The sequence below is a fragment of the Narcine bancroftii genome, chromosome 6 (assembly GCF_036971445.1).
Source record: "Narcine bancroftii isolate sNarBan1 chromosome 6, sNarBan1.hap1, whole genome shotgun sequence".
Classification (NCBI taxonomy): Eukaryota; Metazoa; Chordata; class Chondrichthyes; order Torpediniformes; family Narcinidae; genus Narcine; species Narcine bancroftii.
Window position 1 is genome coordinate 249,942,631 of NC_091474.1, and position 21,469 is coordinate 249,964,099.

Consider the following 21,469-nt stretch of genomic DNA (forward strand, 5'->3'; position numbering starts at 1 on the left):
GAACTGAGTTACAGGGAAAGGTTAAACAGGTTAGGACTTTATTCCCTGGAGAGCATAAGAATGAAGGGAGATTTGATAGAGGTATTTAAAATAATGAGGGAAACTGACAGAGTAAATGTAGATCGGTTTTTTCCACTGAGGGTAGGTGAGATATAAACTAGAGAACATGGTTTAAGAGTGAAAAGGGAAAAGTTTGGGGGGAACTTCTTCACACAGAGAGTGGTGGGATCGTGGAACAAGCTGCCAGCTGAGGTGGTGAATACGGGCTCTATTTTAACATTTAAGAAGAATTTGGACAGGTACATGGATGGGAGAGGAATGGAGAGCTATGGACTGGGTGCAGGTCAGTGGGACTAGGCAAAAAAAATGGTTTGGAACAGATTAGAAGGGCCAAAGGGCTCTGTTTCTGTGCTGTGGTGTTATATGGTTCTAAGTGATGTTTTATGGAAAGTCAAACTTGAAGGCGGAGTATATGGTTAAAGGCAGGATCCTTAACACTGTGTAAGAACAGAGGGACATTGGGATCCAAGTCCTTAGATCTCTCAAGGTGGTTGCGCATGTTGATAGGGCAGTGAAGGAGGCCTATGATATGCTGGCCTTCATTAGTTGGAGGACTGAGTTTAAGAGCCATGAGGAAATGTTGCAGGTCTATTAAACTGGCTGGACTGCACTTGGAATATATGTTTATTTCTGGTCACCTCATTACAGGAAGGATGCGGAAGCTTTGGAGAAGGTGCAGAGGAGATTTAGCACGATGTTGCCTGGGTTGGAGAACATGTCCTGTAAGGCAAGGTTAGCTGATGAAGGGCTTCTCTCCTTGGAGAGAAGGATAAGAGATGACTTAATGGAGATCTACAAGATTATGAGAGGCATAGATAGGATGGACAACCAACACTTTTTTCCAGGATGGCAGTAGTAAATATCAGAGGGCAGCTATATACAGTTAGGGGCAATTTCATGGTATTTTTTTTAAATCAGAGAGTAGTAGATCCCTGGAATGCATTGCTGTGGTGGTGATGGAAGCTCTAGAATAGGGACATTTAAAAGACTTAGACAGGCACATGGATGAAAGATAAATAGAAGGTTATGGGTGTGAGGTGGGGAAGGGTTAGATTGTGGAGTAGGTTAACACAGTATACATAGGTTAACAACCTTGTGGACTGAACAGCGTGAACTATATGTTCTACGAACTTGCATCTTACCTTGACTGCAGTCTCACTATCGCATATCATAGAAGAGATGAACTCATTGGTTGGCTGTGCAGGACAGTCAGAGATTGGACATGTACAATTCTGCACCAAATTCTGTTCAATCCTCGTTATTATATATTCTCTCCAGCAGGGCTGAGGACACAGAAGGAGGAAGAATATGTCAAAATACAACCAATAATCCAAAGCTGAGTCATTATCCTCTGTCATTCACACCCGAAAGTACAAGGTCCACCCCCAGGTATCAGGGCTGACAATGAGGAATTATAAATCAGCCTCTCAGTCTCTTCAACACTGCTCCACCATGGCCAATCTGACAGTAAAGTCAATTCTACACTCCCGGTGGCCTGTGGCAATGTTTCCCGTCCTTGATTGTTAAGTACCTATTTACCTCTGCCTAAAAATGATTCAAAGGCTCTGCTTTCCTTGAAACTCCGATGGTAACAAAAATAGTGCCTGTATTAAATGGGTAACCTCTTATTTTTAAAAGGTGACGCACATTTCATGGATTTCCCACCAGAGGAAAGTCTTCTCCACACACACTGTCAGACTCCTCAAGATCTGTGCTCATCAAGTACTCCCCTTCTAAACTGGAGCAGGTAGATGCCTAACCCGTTCAATCTGTAGTGGTGGAAGAAATCTTTGCTGGACTGCTTCCTTCTTTCAGTCAGGAGACCAATAACAAACGCAGCATCTCAGACATGGCTTCACCAAGGCCCTCTATAACCAAAGTATCCTTCCCTAATTTTTCATTCAATCTTCCTGACAATAAACCCTAACATTGCGGCACGGTTGGCATAGCAGTTAGCGCAACATTTAGCACAACGCCTTTACAGTGCCAGCAATCAGAACCGAGGTTTGAATCCCACATTATCAGTAAGGACTTGGTATATTCTCGGTTTCTGTGTGGGTTTCCCCCGAGGGCTCCAGTTTCCTCCCACCATTTGAAATGTACCGGGAGTACAGATTAATTGGGTGTAAATTGGACGGCACAGACTCATGGACCGAAATGGCCTGTTACCATGCTGTATGTCTAAATTAAAAAAAAATTAAATTGTAACTTTCTAATTACTTCTTGCAGGATTCATTTTTAAATTAAATTTTTTTTTCTCTGCAAAGGGATTTTTCACATTTTTCTGCATTTTGCAGACCTGTCCACCACCAACTTTTCCAGTTTCTACTGACCCATCTTAGTGCTGCCACTAAATTCTACAACCAGATGCTTAGCACTTTCACAGAACATGGAATAGTACTGCACGGTGTGACGGAATTGTGTTATTATTAATCTTTAGTTATGGTGCATATATTTTTAGTTCAGTTATTTTGTGGGTTTGGACACAGAGTCACACACAGACACACAATTACACAGAGAGAGACCATTTTGGAAGTCAAAAAGTCTGCTTAGTCATTGTTCTGCTGGAAGCTTGTTTGCTTAAAAAGAGTGGGTGACATCTAATTCAAAACTGTAAGTGTCTTAAAAGTCTTATGACTGTTCTCATTGAGAACTCAAAACAAGAGGTATTTCTCAGGAGCAGCTATGTTCACGTACTGCCATTCTCTGGCTGTGGTCAGCAGACAAAACAGAGTCATATTCACTCATAAACCTTTGGAATTTAAATGTCAAAGACTGCAATGATGTCATGTCACATAAATAAAGACATTTTGAAAGAATATATTACTGAAAGAGACATTTTGAGAGCAGAAGATGCTTCACCATCCTGTAGGTAAAACAGGATTGAAGCAGTTGCTTGGTCATCCTGTAACACAGAATTGAAATACAGCAACCAGAAAGGTACTGTTACGTGTTACTCCTGGTCAAAGGAGAACATAAGTGGCTTTTGAAAGAGAATGATCATTTCTGACTGTCTCTTTAAGAGAGAGAGGGTAGACCTAATGTGTTATTTCTACATGGCACTGCATGTAAACCTTGTCTGGGTTTGTGAAATCAGCGTGTGAAACACAGATTCTGAAACCTCCAAGCAAAAGAGGGATATTTGAGGAAAATCATTTGTATGAAGAAACATTGCTCTGAAAAACTCATCAAGAAATTCATGAGTTTTAAATGGGTCTGATGACTTGATGTTTCAAAATACTTTGTAACTACTTTTGAGCAACAATTTAAAGAATCTGAGTTTCAAAACAAAACTGACTGAATTGTGGTTAAATAATGGTCTTGGTTTGGCTGCCCCATCCGCACCCCCCCCCCATCCCGCCAAGCACATACACACACACACACACACACACACACACACACACACATTGAGGGGTTAAGTTAGAGTTAAGTAAAAAGTGTATATTATTAATAGAAATTACTGTTTGGAGATACTATTATCTATGGTAAATTCCCATTGTTGCTGATCTAGTATGTAACAACAGTTACATCCAAGATATTTATACAAATTGTAACAGGTCGAGGCTACAGCCTCCGTCCCTGTTGTGATATAGAGAATTTAGGTTAAAAAGACTTAAGTTAAAATGTGATGATTAATCATAAACAGGGAAGCCAGAACGGACAGAGAGTTTACTAGCAGTCAAGGACAGAAGGAGCTGCTGAATATGTTTTTTTAAACCTATCTTTTCATGGTCATAGTGAGAGACATGCAGGAGACAAGGATTGATAAGAAGTGTGAGAAACAGAATTCAGTGAATGTAGAGTTCACAGCGTACGTAACGAACGTGATAATTAATAATGCAGTTATACTTAGAATGTTTTTGTAATACTAACCAATTAAAACAGTATTAATAAGAAGGGGAAGGGCAAATAATAAAGGTATAAAAATCAATGCACTGTATGTATCGGGGCTTAACTGGTGAGAAACCAGTTGAGTCCAACTCTGCAGACTTGTAAATAAAGCTTGTCGTGTCATCAGTTTTAAAGAGACTCATGTGTGAGAAGTTTTATTTCTGACAAATGGGGGCTCGTCCGGGATCTACACTCCGGCCGTGAGGGGAGGCGAGAAGAGGGACATCGGAGGCGGTGCACCCCGCTGAGTTCAGCGGCTCCTAGTCCCTTGCTCGTCGCTTCGGGCGGCTTGAGCGAGTGGTATCCGGACAGGGTGACACGACAAGACGGAGAGGAGAAGGGTGACGGTTCAATCCCCGGGAAGACACCGGTAAGTGACGACTTACGATTGTGGTGTGGGGATTGGGTAACAGGTGTAACGGGATACACCTGTTTGGATAAAAACCTAACGGAATAGATTAAGTATAGATCTTTTGTCGTTGTGTGAGAACCCTGTCGCGGGACTCTAGGATAGACCCCAGGGAAACCTCGGCGGTAACCGAAGGAGGGACAGCACCTCCGACGAAGTGCCGAGAAGAGAGGGGTCAACCCCAGGAAAACCTCAGCGGTAACCGAAGGAGGGACAGCACCTCCGACGAGGCGTCTGAGAGGAAGGGAGTAGGGTCCAGAGCGAGAGGGTCCTCAGCAACGATAAACAGATCTAGGTGGGAAAATGGGAGGATCAAAATCTAAGGGCTCGTCTGAAAATTCAGGACAATTCCTGGGAGTACCCCTTGACAGCCCTTTGGGGAGAATGTTTGAAAATTGGGATAGTAAAAGATATCGGGACAAAAACAAGAAAAAGATGGTCCAATATTGTCTCCTTTGGTCAAAACAACCTATTAAAGGTTCCTCGGTCTGGTGGCCGAAATTTGGATCTGATGAGGATTGGGTTAGACAAGCATTAAACATATATGTAAATTCGAGGCCAAAGGTGAATCAAGAAGAGTCAGCATATGCATTTTGTTGGGTTCCCTGGCCAGGATCCTTAACAGAATGTTTTAAATTGAGAGTGGCAGGAGAAAAGAAATGGGAACCTCTGGACAACCTTCCCCCTCCTTATATTCCCCCGGTGCCTACTGCGCCCGAGGAAAGCTTATTACCGGAGGGGAAAGGTGATGAATCTGATTGCCCCGAAGGGGGCCGGGATAAAAAGGATGAATTAAGGGAGTCGGACCCTAAACTTCCACCGGTAAACCGACCCTGGACAAGATCCCAGACTGGTCCAGGACCATCAAAGTTTTCAATAAACCTAAATCCCCTGAGAGAAGTTCCTATGGGAGGACCGGGAGGGGGAACGGGATATGTGAATGTTCCCCTAACTAGTACAGAGGTGCGGGGATTTAAGAAAGAAATGAAAAAGTTATTGGAAGATCCTATAGGACTGGCTGAACAGCTTGACCAATTCTTGGGACCAAACACATATACGTGGGAAGAGATGCAGGCAATAATGGGAACATTATTTTCACCCCAGGAGAGGCAGATGATTCGACGGGCTGCCCTCCTCATGTGGGAATATGAACAACCTGGGGACCCTAGACCCCATGAACAAAAATATCCCTTAAATGAACCCAGGTGGGACAAACGAACACCCGAGGGATTGGCAAGTATGAGACAATATAGAGAGTGGACAATTAAAGGGATACGGGAGGCTGTGCCAAAGGGTCACAATTTTACCAAGGCATTTGGGAACCACCAGGGGAAAGACGAGTCCCCTACTGATTTTTTGGAGAGGGTGAGAAAGAATGTCCAACAGTATGCTGGTGTGGACCCTAGTACACCAATGGGTGAACAGCTTATTCGAATTGAATTTGTTTCCAAATCATGGCAAGACATTAGAAAGAAACTAGAAAAGGAGGAGGACTGGAGTGAAAAACCCCTAAGTGAACTGTTAAAAAAGGCACAAAAAGTATATGTGCAGAGAGAAGAAGAAGATCAAAAGAAGGCGACAAAGGTTATGGTACAGACTATCCGACAGATGAATGCTGAATCCAGAGGGGAAAGAAAACAAAACCTTCCTCTAAACAATCCAAAATATCCAAGAGAGGGAAGACCCCGGAGATTTGTTAAATGCTATTACTGCAATGAGGAAGGACACTTTAAGAGGGAATGCCCCCGATACAAGAGGGAATTGCGTGCCCTCGAACTTATGGAAGAAGATTAGGGGTGTCAGGGGTTCCAAATGTTAGGGACCAAATATAAGAGGGAACCCCGGTAAAACTAAAAATTGGTCCCAAGGGAGAAGAGGTGGTGTTTATGGTGGACACAGGAGCGGAACGAAGTAGTGTAATAACTGTGCCAATCGGAACTGAGCCTATAAAAAGTAATTTGACAATTTCTGGGATAGAAGGAGCTCCCAGAATGGTATCAATAATTCCCCAAGTAACAGTGAAACTGGAAGAAAGAGAAGGGGTACAAGACCTCTTGTTATTACCTTCGGCTGGATTTAACCTCCTAGGAAGGGACTTACAGGCTCTCCTAGGTTTGGGTGCTCTCCCTGTGGACGGAGAAGTGCGAGTCCACCTCTGCGCTTTAAAGGAAGAGGATGAACGGCAGATTGACGAGAGAGTCTGGTATAAGGAGGGAAATCGAGGAGGTCTGGACATCCCACCTTTACATGTCACATTAATACCAGGTCATCAGCCGGTAAGGAAACGTCAGTATCCTATTTCTTTGGAAGGGAGAAAAGGGCTACAGCCGGTAATTGAGACTTTAATACGAGACGGACTATTAGAAGAATGCATGTCACCTTATAACACCCCTATACTCCCAGTAAAAAAGTCAGATGGATCCTATCGCCTAGTTCAGGATCTAAGAAGTTTGAATGCTATTGTTCAGACCCGCCACCCAGTGGTGCCTAATCCCTATACTATTATGAGTCGGATTCCCCCAGACCATGAGTGGTTTAGTGTTATCGACTTGAAGGATGCCTTCTGGACTTGTCCGTTAGAAGAGGAAAGTAGAGATATGTTTGCGTTTGAATGGGAAAATCCATGGACAGGTAGACGGAGACAGTTTCGGTGGACTGTATTGCCCCAAGGGTTCACTGAATCTCCAAACCTGTTTGGACAAATGCTAGAACAAATCCTGATGGACTATCCACAATCTGATGATTCCCAACTAATGCAGTATGTGGATGATTTACTATTATCAGGACCCAAGGAACAAGAAATGAGGAGAGAGACCATTAGACTCTTGAATTATCTGGGGAAAAAGGGTCTACGAGTGTCCAGAAACAAGTTACAGTTTGTTGAGAAAACTGTGATATATCTGGGACACCAGATAAGTAAAGGACAGAAACGGATTACCCCTGAACGAATTGCGGGAATCACTAGAATGCCTTTACCCCGTAATAAGAAGGAAATAAGACAATTCCTGGGACTCTTAGGATACTGTAGGTTATGGATAGAGGACTACTCAGCTTTGGTGAAGTTTATGTATGATAAACTGACAAATGAAAATGACTATCCATTGAAATGGACCCAGGAGGAGGAGGGATGGTTCGAGGACTTGAAACATCGCCTAACACGAGCCCCAGTGCTCACTCTGCCCTCTTTAAAACAGCCCTTCCAGCTATTTGTCACTCATAACCAAGGAACAGCTGTGGGAGTTTTAACACAGGAAAAAGGTGGTCAGCGACACCCAGTGGCTTTCCTTTCCAAAATGATGGACCCAGTGTCTCGCGGATGGCCGACGTGTATCCAGGGAGTAGCGGCTGCTGCTCTGTTGGTAGAGGAAGCACGTAAACTTACTTTTGGAGGAAAGATGACTGTGTACACCTCCCATTCTGTGAGTGTTTTATTAACACAAACTGCCCATCGATGGCTGACTGATTCTCGTATATTAAAGTATGAAACCATTTTAATGGTTGGAGAAGATTTACAGTTTGCAAAAATTAATAGCTGCAACCCAGCTCAGTTTTTATACGGCAGTGAAACAGAGAAAGAGGTGGAGCATGACTGTGTCGAGTTGACAGATCTTCAGACCAAGACCCGAGAAGACCTTTGCGATACTCCGCTGGGAGAAGGATATGAATTCTACATTGACGGCTCCGCCAGATGTGTTGACGGAATGAGAAGAAATGGGTATGCTATAATAGAAGGAAATACTAGGAAAGTAGTAGAATCCACGAGACTACCCGGAAGCTGGTCAGCACAATCCTGTGAACTATATGCCTTGCAGAGAGCCCTCAGAATACTGGCAAAGAAAATTGGAACGATTTACACAGATTCCAAATACGCATACGGGGTAGTGCATACCTTTGGTAAGATCTGGAAGGAGCGTGGTCTAATTACATCAAGAGGAAAGGAATTGGCACACGAACAGATGATTACTCTGACTTTAGAAGCCTTAACATTACCCCAAGAAATAGCAGTGGTCTACATACCAAGCCATCAAAGGGGAGATAACCCGACAGCAATTGGAAACAGACTGGCTGATGAAGAAGCCAAAAGAGCAGCCATGCAACAAGAAGTCCGTTTGCTGACTTTAATCCCAATAAGGCAAGGCATAAAGACAGCTCCCATTTTCACTGCTAAGGAAGAAAAGAACATGGATCAGCTGGGCGCAAGCCAATTACCTGATGGAACATGGAAAACACCAGATGGAAGAACTGTTCTAAATAAAGAAATAACTCGCAACATTTTAAAACACCTGCATCAACAGAGCCACTGGGGCACTCAAGCCTTATGTGACACAGTGCTTCGAGAATATGTGTGTAAGGGAATCTACACCTTGGCCCAACAAGAGGTGCAAAATTGTTACCTATGCACAAAAATTAATAAGAAGATAATGAGGACAGGGACCATGGGAGGTCAACCATTAGCCATACGCCCTTTTCAACGTATCCAGATCGACTTCACAGAGTTACCTCAAGTTCAAAGATGGAAATATCTGTTGGTGATAATAGATCACTTTACCCGATGGGTAGAAGCCTTCCCAACAATAAATACTACAGCCTCTACAGTCCACATTTTTCTTCAAAAATCCAGCAATTGATTTGTGATGCATTACAGGTCTCTTGGAAATTACATACCCCTTGGCATCCACAAAGCTCAGGGAAGGTCGAACGTATGAATGGAACACTAAAAATCCAATTGACAAAGTTAATGGTGGAAACTAAAATGCCTTGGATAAAGTGTCTGCCCCTAGCCTTATTGAGAATTCGTACTGCCCCACGAAAAGATGTAGGGCTGTCCCCTTATGAAATGATGTTTGGGCTTCCCTTCTGGAGTACAGTTGAGGGGTGTCCCACCTTGGGGGAAGGGGATATATTTGTTAGGAACTATTTACAGGCACTGTCACGCTCTCTTACAGATTTACGAAAGAGAGGACTATTGGCACAAACACCGCCTCTAGACTTTTCTTTACACAAAGTGGAACCAGGAGACTGGATTCTTATCAAGACCTGGAAGACTGAAAAACTCCAGCCCCAGTGGGAAGGTCCATACCAAGTTCTCTTAACTACAGAAGCTGCAGCACGAACAAGAGAGAAGGGGTGGACACACGCATCCAGATTTAAGGGACCTGTAGAGGCGCCACAGGACCCTGATACGAACTCAGATTGGACTTGTATTCCTGGAGAAAAACCTCTTACCTTACGATTTCGCAAAAAGACTTAATTCACAATGTTATTGTTATGTTCTTTGATTTTTCTTAGTTTGCCTATGTCTTTATCAGGTGTGAAATGTAAGAAATGCAGAGATACAGTGGTCCTGTTTCAGGACCACATTTGGGGAAGAAAGGAAGGTAATTTCATTTCCCATACCTCAGTTCCTGAGAAATGTTGGGCAGAAAATACCACCCAACATCCATATACCCCTTGTGTGGAAAAAGAAGGAAATAATATGGGTCATTATATACAGATTCCTAATACCACTCCTTTCCCTCTTAACGGTTGGAAAGGTGACTCAAGCCCACCATGCCCTGATGGACTCTGGTTTTGCATACACCAACGTACTGTTCCAATGAAAAGTTACACTCCACACTTGAAATTGCCTGTCCCTTTAAGACAGCCGGACTTAGTTCGAGTCCATCCAAATAACCATGTAAGTTTCGGTAATGCAATTGGGGGAGATAACCTTTTTGTAGATCTGGCAACTAAAATTGCAGGAACTTTTAATGTAACTAATTGTTGGGTCTGCGGGGGTCCATGGATGTCAGAACAATGGCCTTGGTGGGGAGAACCTCTCAATTCATTGACCATGATTTCCCGCATTTGGACAACTAACCGAACGAGATCAAGAGAAACCTGGTCTCTCTCTAACGTCCCCTCTGGTTTTATTTCTGACACCTGTGGCAACCAATTTATTTTATCTTGACATCCAGAAAAAGAGCTATTTAAGCAGAATGGTGGTTCAAAATGGAATTCCAAAAGCATCCAAAGTTTCTACACCCCCTCCCCTCCCCAAACTGTTCTCATGTACTTGGTGCCATGATCGGTTCTCAAATCTATCATTAACAGTCACCACAAAGTTGGAAAACCCATCCTCAATTGGTGAATACAGACTCATGGCTGAAGGACTCACACAGGCAGCAAGCTGCTGGACACTGGCTCCTGAGAATAAGATATCGGAACCAGGATTCATGAGGGTGCTGAGGGCAAGATTGGTTCCCTAAGGGCCTCAGATGCAGAAGACTTCCTGATCGTATCAGGGGTTTGGATCTGTAGTTCGTGTTCCCAAAGGTTTGAAAGCTCTGTGCAGCTCCAGAGGCTGCGGGAGTGCTGGAGGCAACGCCATAGACACTTGGTGTCTCTGAAGAGACTCTCTTTTGCTTCTCTTGCTTCTATTGTTAGAGGCGCCAGGCAATGCTCATGGTGACTCTTTGTCTTAAAGCAAAAAATGAAGTACATCATATATATTAAATTTTTAATGTATTATTATGTAACAATAAAAGGAACCTTTGATCCTTTGAAGATCACCCACAGATTTATTCAGACATGTATAAGTTTATTTCTGTCGATGCCCAGCACGTTCCTCAGAAGAAACAAGTATCAACTTAAGATAGAGGGAGGATGAAGAGATGACAGAATTCTGGAGGAAGTTGAAGTTTGTTGAGTGTGGAGTGTTTGAGTTCCAATCCTAACTGCAGGCTTAATACATCTCCACTTTTATTTCCTTAAACCCACATTGTCACACATTCACTGCCCCATCTTGCTGTCACATTGAATCTCTGTAAACCTTACACCTGCACCCAGCTCTGACCAAATGACACAGCCCTGCAAACTGGAAGTAGATTTTTGAACAGAACGGGCCCTTCAGCCCACTATGTTGTGCCAATCTATTCCTTCCCTCTCTCACAGCTTTTCTAGTTTTCTTACATCTTATATCTAAGATGTCCTGATTATGTGACCCTCAACCACATCCTTGAAAATGCATTCCAGGGACTCATCACTCTCTGATGTCTCCCCTAAACCTTCCTCCTTTCACCTTAAACTGATATCCTCTTGTATTGGCAATGGTCTCCCCTGGAAAAAGGTACTGGCTAACCACCTGATCAATGCTTCTCATATTCTTGTGCGCCACTATCAAGTTGCCTTTCATCCATCATCACTCCAAAGAGAGAAGTCCCAGCTCACTCATAAGACACAGTCTCCTGGTAAATCTCCCTCTCCAAAGCTTGCAGATCCTTCTCATAATGAAGCAACTCGAACTGATCCCCATACAATGCAACAGGAAAGATGAACTCACCTTGCAGCAGTAGTGCGCACAACAAAGGGTGGGAGCATCTTCGCCATCAGACAGCAGGTTGAGACAAACAGGACACTGGGTGATGGGGCTGCTCAGAGATTGTGGGTTCTGCACCTTAAGACCTGCCACCAGCAAGAGACCCTCACGGTCTTCGGCGTATCGCTGGATCAGCAATTCGACATTCCACTTGGTGTGCATGAGCAAATGCTGGGCCTCGTCGGGGGAGATGCTGAGCATGTCCGCTACCTGCAGAACTGTCTGGCTCATCAATTGCTGCACCTCCTCTTGGCTCATGGTCCGTCCCATTGACATGAGCGCCGTCTCCAGCACTCCTTCCTCTGAAGTCTGCGATCCGTCAATGCTTAGAACAAACCAAAGAACAACCGGCTTAACCTAGAAGCACTGAACGATCAGATTCAATTTCAGATTTATTGTCAGAGTAAAAAAAATGACATCAGATTCCTTTTCCTGTAGGTAATCCAGAATTAACACTTATTGGTAATAAAAAAAACTGTACAGAACATACACATAAATAAATAAGGAAATGTACACAGATAAAGAAATGTCAAGAAACTAAGAGAATTAAGAAAAATCAATAAAGTGCAAAAGTAAGAGTTTTTAAATGAGCCGCTAATTGAGTTTGTTGTTGAGGAGTCTGATGGTGGAGGTAGCAGCTGTTCCTGAACCTGGTGGTGCGAGTCTTGTGGTACCTCCACCTCTTTCCTGATGGCAGCAGCGAGAACAGAGCGTGTGTGAGTGGTGTGGGTCCTGGATGATTGCTGTCACTCTCTTTTGGAGGACTTTACGCTAAGGGATATTGTTAACTGTGAGACTCAGAGATTGATGATAGTGTGGAACGAGCTGCCAGCTGAGGTAGTGAATGTAGGATCAATTTTAACATTTAAGAAAAATGTGGACAGGTACATGGATGGGAGGGATATTGAATGGGTACTGGTCAATGGGACTAGGCAGAATTCTAGTTTGGCATAGACTAGAAAGGCCTGTTTTCTGTGCTGTAATGTTCTATGGGTCGAACCATTTTCATTGAAACAACAATCAAATGGTTATTGACTTTTCCTGTTTCTGCTGACCTTCTCTCCTCTCCCCTCCCTTCATCTCTCCTCCCCTCTTCTCTCTCTATTCACCTAGCCATCCCTCCTTCTCGAGCTTGCTACTGTGCCCTACCTCCCTTCTCCACCTATTACCTCCTGCCTTTGCGACCATGCCTTCACCTCAACTCTTTTGTTCGGATGCCTTCCGACATTTTTCCATACCTTGATGAAGGGCTGAAGCCCAAAACGTCGGTTAGGCATTTTTACCTATGCTATATAAAGGACACCGTTTGACCTGCTGAATTTCTTCAGCTTTGTGTTTTTTCTTCAACTGCGATTTCTGTAGGTTTGTGTTTTACTCAAAATGCCAAGGTATTGTTGAACTAGGGCCCAGTCTGGTGGCTTAGGTGGTGCATGATAGAAGGGAGAGTTCCTCAACCATTACTCCCCACAAAACTAATCACATGCCTCAATGCCACTTTTGTACACTTGCTTTGCAGTGTTGATGTCGTTTTGCTCGATAAACAAATATTTTTTAGAAGACGACTGAGGTGGGAATCAAAGCTAAACACAATCTGTTGGAGAAATTCAGCAGGTAGAGCAGAATCAGTGGGAGAAAAAGAATGGCCAATATATTGAGCCTAGATATAGGATCAATATAGTATTCCAGCTCGTAGGATTTTGGTGCAAAGCTTCGACCATTTTTCTCCCCCTGATGCTGGTATTCCTGCTGAGTTCCTACGACAGATTGTGTTTCACTGCATTTTAAACTCATTCCTGGTGAAGCCCATGAGGAGACATGAAAATGTGCTCCATAAATCTTCTTTCTTCCTAACCTGTGTGGAAATCTAAAAGTTATAGGGCAATTGTGAACTGGACTGAGTTAATGAGTTAGAATTGCACTGTATAAGAATTGCCTGCAACCAGTGAACTTGGAGGTATGAGAAGTGAGATTGGACTGTGAACCAAAGAACTTTTCTGAAGTTACACACACATTGCATACATGGGTGCTTAGAACTAGAAGAGGGTTAAGTTAGGTTAAGTAAGTAAGTCAATAGTGATAAGTTAAAGTGTGATTCTGTATTCATGTTTAAAGATAATTAAAAGCAACTTTTGTTTAAGTAACCATTTGTCGTGGTGCATATCTATTGCTGCTGGGTTTTGCGGTCCTCTGGGCTTGTATCAATAGAATAATTTAATTGTTAAAATTTAGACATCCAACATGGTAACAGGTCCTTTTGGCCATGAGCCAAATTGCATCTAATTAACTTACACTCCTGGTATGTTTTGACAGTGGGAGGAAAATGGAGCATCTGGAGGAAACCCATGAAGACATGGGGAGAACGTAGAAACTCCTTACAGACAGCGCCAGATTTGAACCAAGACCCCGAAGCTGGTGTTGTAACAAAACGTTGCGCTAACTACTACGCTAACCGTGTTGTCCCATACAGTGACATTTTAGCAATTACATTAGAAGACAAGCGTGTGGACACAGCAGAGAAAGATGAAGGCAAGTTTATAATGTCTGACATGCACAAGAGTCTGCAGATACTAGTATCTTGAGCACAGTCTGCTGAAGGAACTCGGCAGGCTGTGCAATTTCAATGGAAGGCAAGGAATGGTTGATGTTTTGAGCCAGAGTCCTTCATCAAGATGAGGGTCTCAATTAAGGGCTCCAGCCTGAAATGTTGACTTTTTATTAACTTCCATTGATGCTCTTATCCTATTGAGTTCCTCCAGCATATTGTTACTACATAATGGACAAGGTATGTGTTTACATTAAAGGACAAGAATAGTGCCTTGACACCACAAGGGAATCAAGGGTTAGATCAAAGTGAACTTTACACAAATGTTTGAATGTTAATAGAGGGTGGTTCTCATCTGACTAATATAAATCAATGTCATAAGTATGTTGAATCGGCTTGTATGTAGCCTCTTGTTATGTCTGGCTGAATTTGGTCATTACTAGAGATGGAGAAGACAGTAATTAGGATGAAGGGTATGATGTGGTAAGTTTCAATGGTCAATACCAGAGGACATAGAACACTACAGCACAGAAAACAGGCTCTTCGGCCCTTCTAGTCTGTGCTGAACTATCATTATGCCAGTCCATATTGCTCCATTCCCTGCCTATCCATGTACCTGTCCAAGTTTTTAGTAAAGCTTTTGACAAAGTTCCCCACAGGAGGTTAGGAAAAAAGGTGGAGGCATTAGGTATAAATAAGGAGGTAGTGAAATGGATTCAGCAGTGGTTGGATGGGAGGTGTCAGAGAGTAGTGGTAGAAAATTGTTTGTCCAATTGGAGGCTGGTGACTAGTGGAGATCCTCAGGGATCAGTCCTGGGTCCACTATTGTTTGTTATATATATTAACGATCTGGAAGTAGGGGTGGAGAATTGAATAAGCAAGTTTGCGGATGATACAAAGATTGGTGGTGTTGTGGACAGTGAGGAAGATTACCGTAGATTAAAAGATGATTTAGGAAGGCTGGAAGTGTGGGCTGAGAAATGGCTGATGGAATTTAATACAGATAAGTGTGAGGTGTTACGTTTTGGAAAGGCAAATCTAAATAGGTCATATACATTGAATGGTAGGCTATTGAGATGTGCAGAGCAACAAAGGGATTTAGGAGTTGTGGTAAATAGTACCCTCAAGGCTAATACTCAGGTAGATGGTGTGGTGAAGAAGGCATTTGGAATGTTGGCCTTCATAAATCGGAGTATTGAATTCAAGAGTAGGGAGGTTATGATGAAATTGTACAAGGCATTGGTGAGGCCAAATTTGGACTACTGTGGACAGTTTTGGTCACCAAATCATAGGAAAGATATAAACAAAATAGAGAGAGTACAGAGAAGGTTCACAAGTACGTTGACAGGATTTCAAGGTTTGAGTTACAGGGAAAGGTTGTGCAGACTAGGGCTTTTTTCTCTGGAGCATAGAAGATTAAGGGGGGGACTTGATAGAGGTGTTTAAGATTTTAAAAGGGACAGACAGAGTAAATGTGGATAGGCTTTTTCAATTAAGAGTGGGGTAGATTCAAACTAGAGGGCATGGTTTAAGATTGAAGGGGGAAAATTATAAGGGGAACATGAGGGGAAATTTCTTTACGCAGAGGGTGGTGGGGATGTGGAATGAGCTTCCGGTAGACGTGGTTGAGGCGGGATCATTGGTTACATTTAAGGAAAGACTGGATAGTTACATGGAGAGGAGAGGACTGGAGGGGTATGGACCGGGTGCTGGTCAGTGGGACTAGGAGGGTGGGAATTTGTTACGGCATGGACTAGTAGGGCTGAACTGGCCTGTTTTGTGCTGTAGGTGGTTATATGGTTATATGATTAAAAGTCAAGAAAATAGATCCCAAAAAGCAATCCCTTATTTTTTTTTATTCCACAATTATAATAAACATAAAAATAACGGTTATCAACCATAAAAGGGTTTTGATTTAATATCATTTTAGCCAACTGATAATTTTTTATTCCTCTTTCTACATGTATTCTATTCCATACTTTAAGTATATGCTTCATAATTGGTTTATCAGATTTTCCTTTCAATTGTGGCAGCCCACAATTGCGTAGATCGGGCTGGCATATCGCGCGGCAGCAGACAGAGATCACTAAAGCAACTCCCAGGACAACAGCCCTAAAATGGCGTTGGTCAAGCTGCACAGCTAACTCATCAGAAACAGGCTGGGGAAGAATGGACAATATTGTTATTCATATGGCTGACTTAGTCAATCAGCAAAATCGGCGGGGACTTGTTTCTTTGTAGCGGTCGGCTACATAGTAACCCCTCATGCCATTTATACAAAATATGTTCAGAATTACTTTCTCCTATTTTATTCATTTCAATTTGCACCCACACAAACTTTTCATTGGTCTGATAACAAGAGGATAAGTTGAAACATTTTATAATAATTTTAAAAATTAGGCAATCGAAGTTCCCCTTGATCAAATTTCCACATTAAATTTTCCAATGCCACCCAAGGCATTTTATTGCTCCAAATAAATCTTCTTATACTTTTATTTAAATCCTGAAAAAATATTATTGGTACAAAAATTGGTAAAGATCGAAAAAGGTATAGTATTCTAGGAAACATATTCACCTTCAGACAATTAACTCTTCCTATTAAAGAAATTGGCAAATATTTCCATCTTAAATCTTCTTTAATTTTCCTCAATAAAGATATGTAATTTAATTTAAAATTATTTAAATTCTTATTAATAATTCCCAAATATTTAATTGCACCAGTTTACCATTTAAATTTTGTCCTTTTCTTAACTTGAATATAATCTGTCTCAATCATTGGCATTACTTCACTTTTATCAATATTTACTTTGTAACCTGATACGAACCCATACTCTGCCAATCGATCATTTACTTTTCTTAATGAACTTTCAGGGTTTGTAACATATAGCATTACATCATATGCAAAACGACTAATTTTGTGCTCTTTATCATGTATTAAAGCCCTCAATCTCATTATCACTTCTAATCACCTCAGCTAAAGGTTCTATAGCTAAGTCTAGATGGTCTTTCCAACAAAAAGATTTTGATATTTGTCTATTTATAATTACTTTAGCCTTTGGAGAATTATATAAATGCTCTTATCCAATTTATAAAATGTCGTAATTCCTAAAAACTTCAGTACTTTAAATAAATAGTCCCATTCTAATCTATCAAACGTCTTTTCTGCATCTAAAGCTAAGGCTACTGATGGTATTTTTCTGTTCTGAGTCATATCTATTAGACTTAAAAAGCTAACAATATTATCAGCTGATCTATTTTTAATAAAACCTGTTTGGTCCATATTAATCAATTCAGGCAAACATTTAGGTAATCTATTAGGTATTAATTTGGATAAAATTTTATAATCAGTATTCAATAATGAAATTCAATAATGAAATAATGAAATCAGTATTCAATAATGATCCTTCTCTTTTTTTTTGGAATAACTGTTATTAACACAGTTTTAAATGGCTCAGGTAAGTCCCAAAGATCTTCCATTTGATCTAACAATCCCATAAATATCGGAATTAATAACTCTTTAAATTCTTTGTAAAACTCCGGAGAGAAACCATCCACCCCTGGAGCCTTGTTATTTGGTAGAGACATCAATATATCATATAATTTTGTAACTGTAAATGGATTTGCTAATTCTGTCTTCTCTTCTATGCTTATCTGTGAAAAAATAATTTTGAACAAATATTCATCTATTTTATCCTCATCTTTCAAAGATTCTGATTTATATAATTTCTTATAAAATTTCATAAACACATCATTAATACCTTGTGTTTTATAAGATGACCGAATCTGCTTTTACAGCTACTTGTTCAGTCTTCAATTACCATGCTAAAACTTTATGTGCTTTATCTCCCAATTTGTAATATTTTTGTCGGGTTCGTCTTATATTCCTCTCTACTCTATAGTTTGTAGTGTTTGTATTGTTTAAAGCTTCAATTTCTTTAAATTCAACATTTTCCTTTGTTCATCATTCCCTTGATTTTGTAATTCTTTTTCCATTTTATTATTTCCTTTCCAAAGAATTAACTTCAGGCATATATTCTTTTTTAACCTTAGCCATGTTATTTATTATTTGTCCTTTTAAATAAGCCTTCAAAGAATCTCATACCACAAACAGTTACAGATGTTCATTCAGGTCAATAAATTTTTTTTAATCTGTTGCCTTATAAAATCACCAAAACCTTTCCTTTTCAACAATGCTGTATTAAACCTCTATAACCTATTTTTTTCTCCTTCTCCATTAAAACTGACATAACTAAAGTCAATGATGGGACAATATCCTCACTTGATATTCAATACTATGAACTCTTGACTGAAGTTGAGAGGCGATTAAAACCATATCTATACAGGAATATGTCTCATCCCTATAAGAATAAAATGAATAATCCCTAGTATCAGGATGCATCTTCCTCCAACTATCCACAAGTTTCATTTCATTCATAAAGCTCCACACACATATTTACCCTTCTCCATGTATAAACCTGAAGAGCAGATTGTTCCAACAGCTCGCCTGAGTTTACTTAGTAGGGTAGCATGGTCGCACTGTTTCTGACAAATAAGATGAACTCAAAGAGTAAAGGTTGAAGAGAACATATGACCAATATTTCAGAGGGGAGGAGGAATAACAAAACATGAAATATTTCAGTTTATGGCAGCCTGCTCCCAGTCCTTCTGTTGAAGTGTACCTAGGAAACCACATCTTTGGCAGGTCAGAAATGGAAAGCCCTTCTTTTCCAAATGTCATTTTGGCCTATTGATTGGGAAAAAAAGCCTGATTTATTCCAGGCTCAATCTTACTAAATCACACCCAGGTGAAAATACACAAATCTATTCTTTTTCCACAGAGGCAATTGGCCTCAAAATAAAGTACAGCTTTAATAACAAACAAAAAGCAGGAAGAGAGAACACCCCATTAGTTTTAACTGGAGACACACCAGACATTGGTGCTAGAACCTGAAGCAAAAATAAAAGTCTGCTGGAGGAACTCAGCAGGTCAAGTGGCATCCGTGGAATAAAACAAATGAGTCTTGACACTGACCAGACTTATAGTTTCAAACTCCAAATTCCACACTCTCCCTCTTACTTTATTAGAAAAGGTGTAATTTGGTGAAAAACCCAAGGAGTTAAAGTCACACAACTGACATTAATCACTATGTAGGTGTGGACCACTGGTGTTTTGATGTTACCTAAGTATTGATAGATTCTCTTTGCCATTGTTGTTTGATGCTGTGGGTTTTGAATCAAGCTTTTGAAGCATTATTTGCGCTTGTCCTTTCCGTGGGGTCGTTGGATCTTCAAGCACGTACTCCAGAATGTGAGGGTTGTCCGTGTTACGTCTGATGTAATCCTTGCTGATAAGGTGCATGATGCAGGACAGAACATCCATACTGCTGCAATGAGAGCGAAGGAATTTGTTCACTGAACTTGATTCTTGGTTCTGACACTTGTCGATCACCTGCAAAATAATCAGCGATACAATGTTAAAAATAGCTTGTAATTCAAGCCCTCCAGTCTCATTAATAATAATGATAACAGCACAAAACTCGCACCACCAGGTTCAGGAACAGCTCTACCCCTCCACCATCAGATTCCTCAACAACAAACTCAATCAGGGCATATTTAAGGACTCTTACTTTTGCACTTTATTTATTTTTTTCCCTCTCTATTGCATAGTTTGTTTAACTTTTTTATTTGTTTACATGTATACATTGAGTCAGTTTTATTTTGCACTGCCAATAAATGCTAATTCTGTCGTGCCTGCAGAAAAAGGAATCTCAGGGTGGCATGTGATGTCACGTATGTACTGAAAATAAATCTGAATCTGAACTAATATAGTTCAATGTATAGGTCAACTCACATTGAAAATAGTTCATTTATCATGAATAACAAGTCCATTGACTTAAACAGGCATTTAATGGTTCATTCCTGGATCTTTCACAAGGCTGAAGTTGCCCATTCAATCCCCTGCTAAATGATTCGCTCATTGAACATGACAGTGGAAATGTGAACCCTACAAGGCCAAAGAGGATCCAGAATAAATCTTGGCCTCAATTGGGTGAATTGCAATCAAACAAGGAACAGAGAGGAACCCCAGGAGTGGCTTCCTTGCCTCGGTTTGGATTTGAGGGAAATGCTTACCAGAATTCCCACTTTGTGGGAGATGTAGGAAGCTGGGAGGTTATAGAGAGAAGAGGCAGACGGAAAAGCACTCTGATAGGAGGGAGGAAGACAGGTGTGGGTGGTGGGTATGGAAAATATACCTATGCACTATTCATTATGTATTCATTAATCCATTGCTATGTAACAATTTACTATGTACTTCAACTACACTGTTTATGGGAAATACTAATATAATCAAGAAACAGCCACAGAATGTAGAAAAGTTGGCTGATTACAGAATGTGTAGAATTTGCTGACTTTAAAACACAAAGAGGGAAAATATTTTCATCCCCAAGGTTACACAAAACTGCTAACTTTAAAACATTAGAGAGAAAACACCAAGGTCATACATGGGAGTAACAGGAGATCAGATAGAAGTTAGACAGGACAAGGTAGGAGAGCCATAGTGGTGAGTGATTTATTCTGAAACAGGCCGGTTACAAGATAAGTGTAGCACAAGGAGAAGTGATAAGAGTACCATGACCGAGAAACGAACCCAGGATGAGCTAATTGAACATTGATAAGTAACTGAAAATCTGTATAAACAAAAGGCAGTGTCTCATAGCAACAGGCATTTCAGAGTCCAAGCTTTCACTTGTCTCAGATTTTGTTTGCAAATAAAGGCTTAAACTTTTCTGAAGAATTCTCTACATTTCCTGTCTCATTTTTGGACATCACAAAACCACAATACGGGCAGGCAGAGTAGGGGAGGGGAAAGAAAAGGAAAGGAGAAGAAAATGGAACCAATGAGGGTGGGTGGGTGGGGAAGTTGGGGGGGAGAGGAGGAGGTTGGTAGAGAAAACAAAGAGGTTATCAGAAATTGGTGGTAGATGTTGATGCCATTGGGTTGGAGACTGCCACGAAAGAATATAAGGTACAGTTCCTTCAATTTGTGAGTTGCCTCAACCTGGCAGTACAGTCGACCAATGGACAGACATAGCGGTGTGGGAATGGGAAATGGAATTAAAGTGGCCAGCCACTGGGAGATCCTGGATGTTGCAGTGGACAGAGCAACAGTACTCAGTGAAGTAATTCCCCAACCTCCACCTGGTAACCT

At 41.2% G+C, this 21,469-nt stretch overlaps 1 protein-coding gene across 6 annotated transcripts in view; it reads right to left on the bottom strand.

Moving 5' to 3' along the window:
* The window catches only part of LOC138737226 (cullin-9-like), a 316,560-nt gene that overhangs the window by 71,865 nt on the left and 223,226 nt on the right, over positions 1-21,469 (bottom strand). For all 6 annotated transcript variants that reach the window (XM_069887919.1, XM_069887917.1, XM_069887915.1 and 3 more), the window contains 3 exons: positions 19,440-19,708; positions 11,682-12,042; positions 1,203-1,343 (listed from right to left, as the gene is read on the bottom strand). In XM_069887919.1, coding sequence (XP_069744020.1) covers positions 1,203-1,343; positions 11,682-12,042; positions 19,440-19,708 — 771 coding nt within the window. The remainder of the gene's footprint in view (positions 1-1,202; positions 1,344-11,681; positions 12,043-19,439; positions 19,709-21,469) is intronic.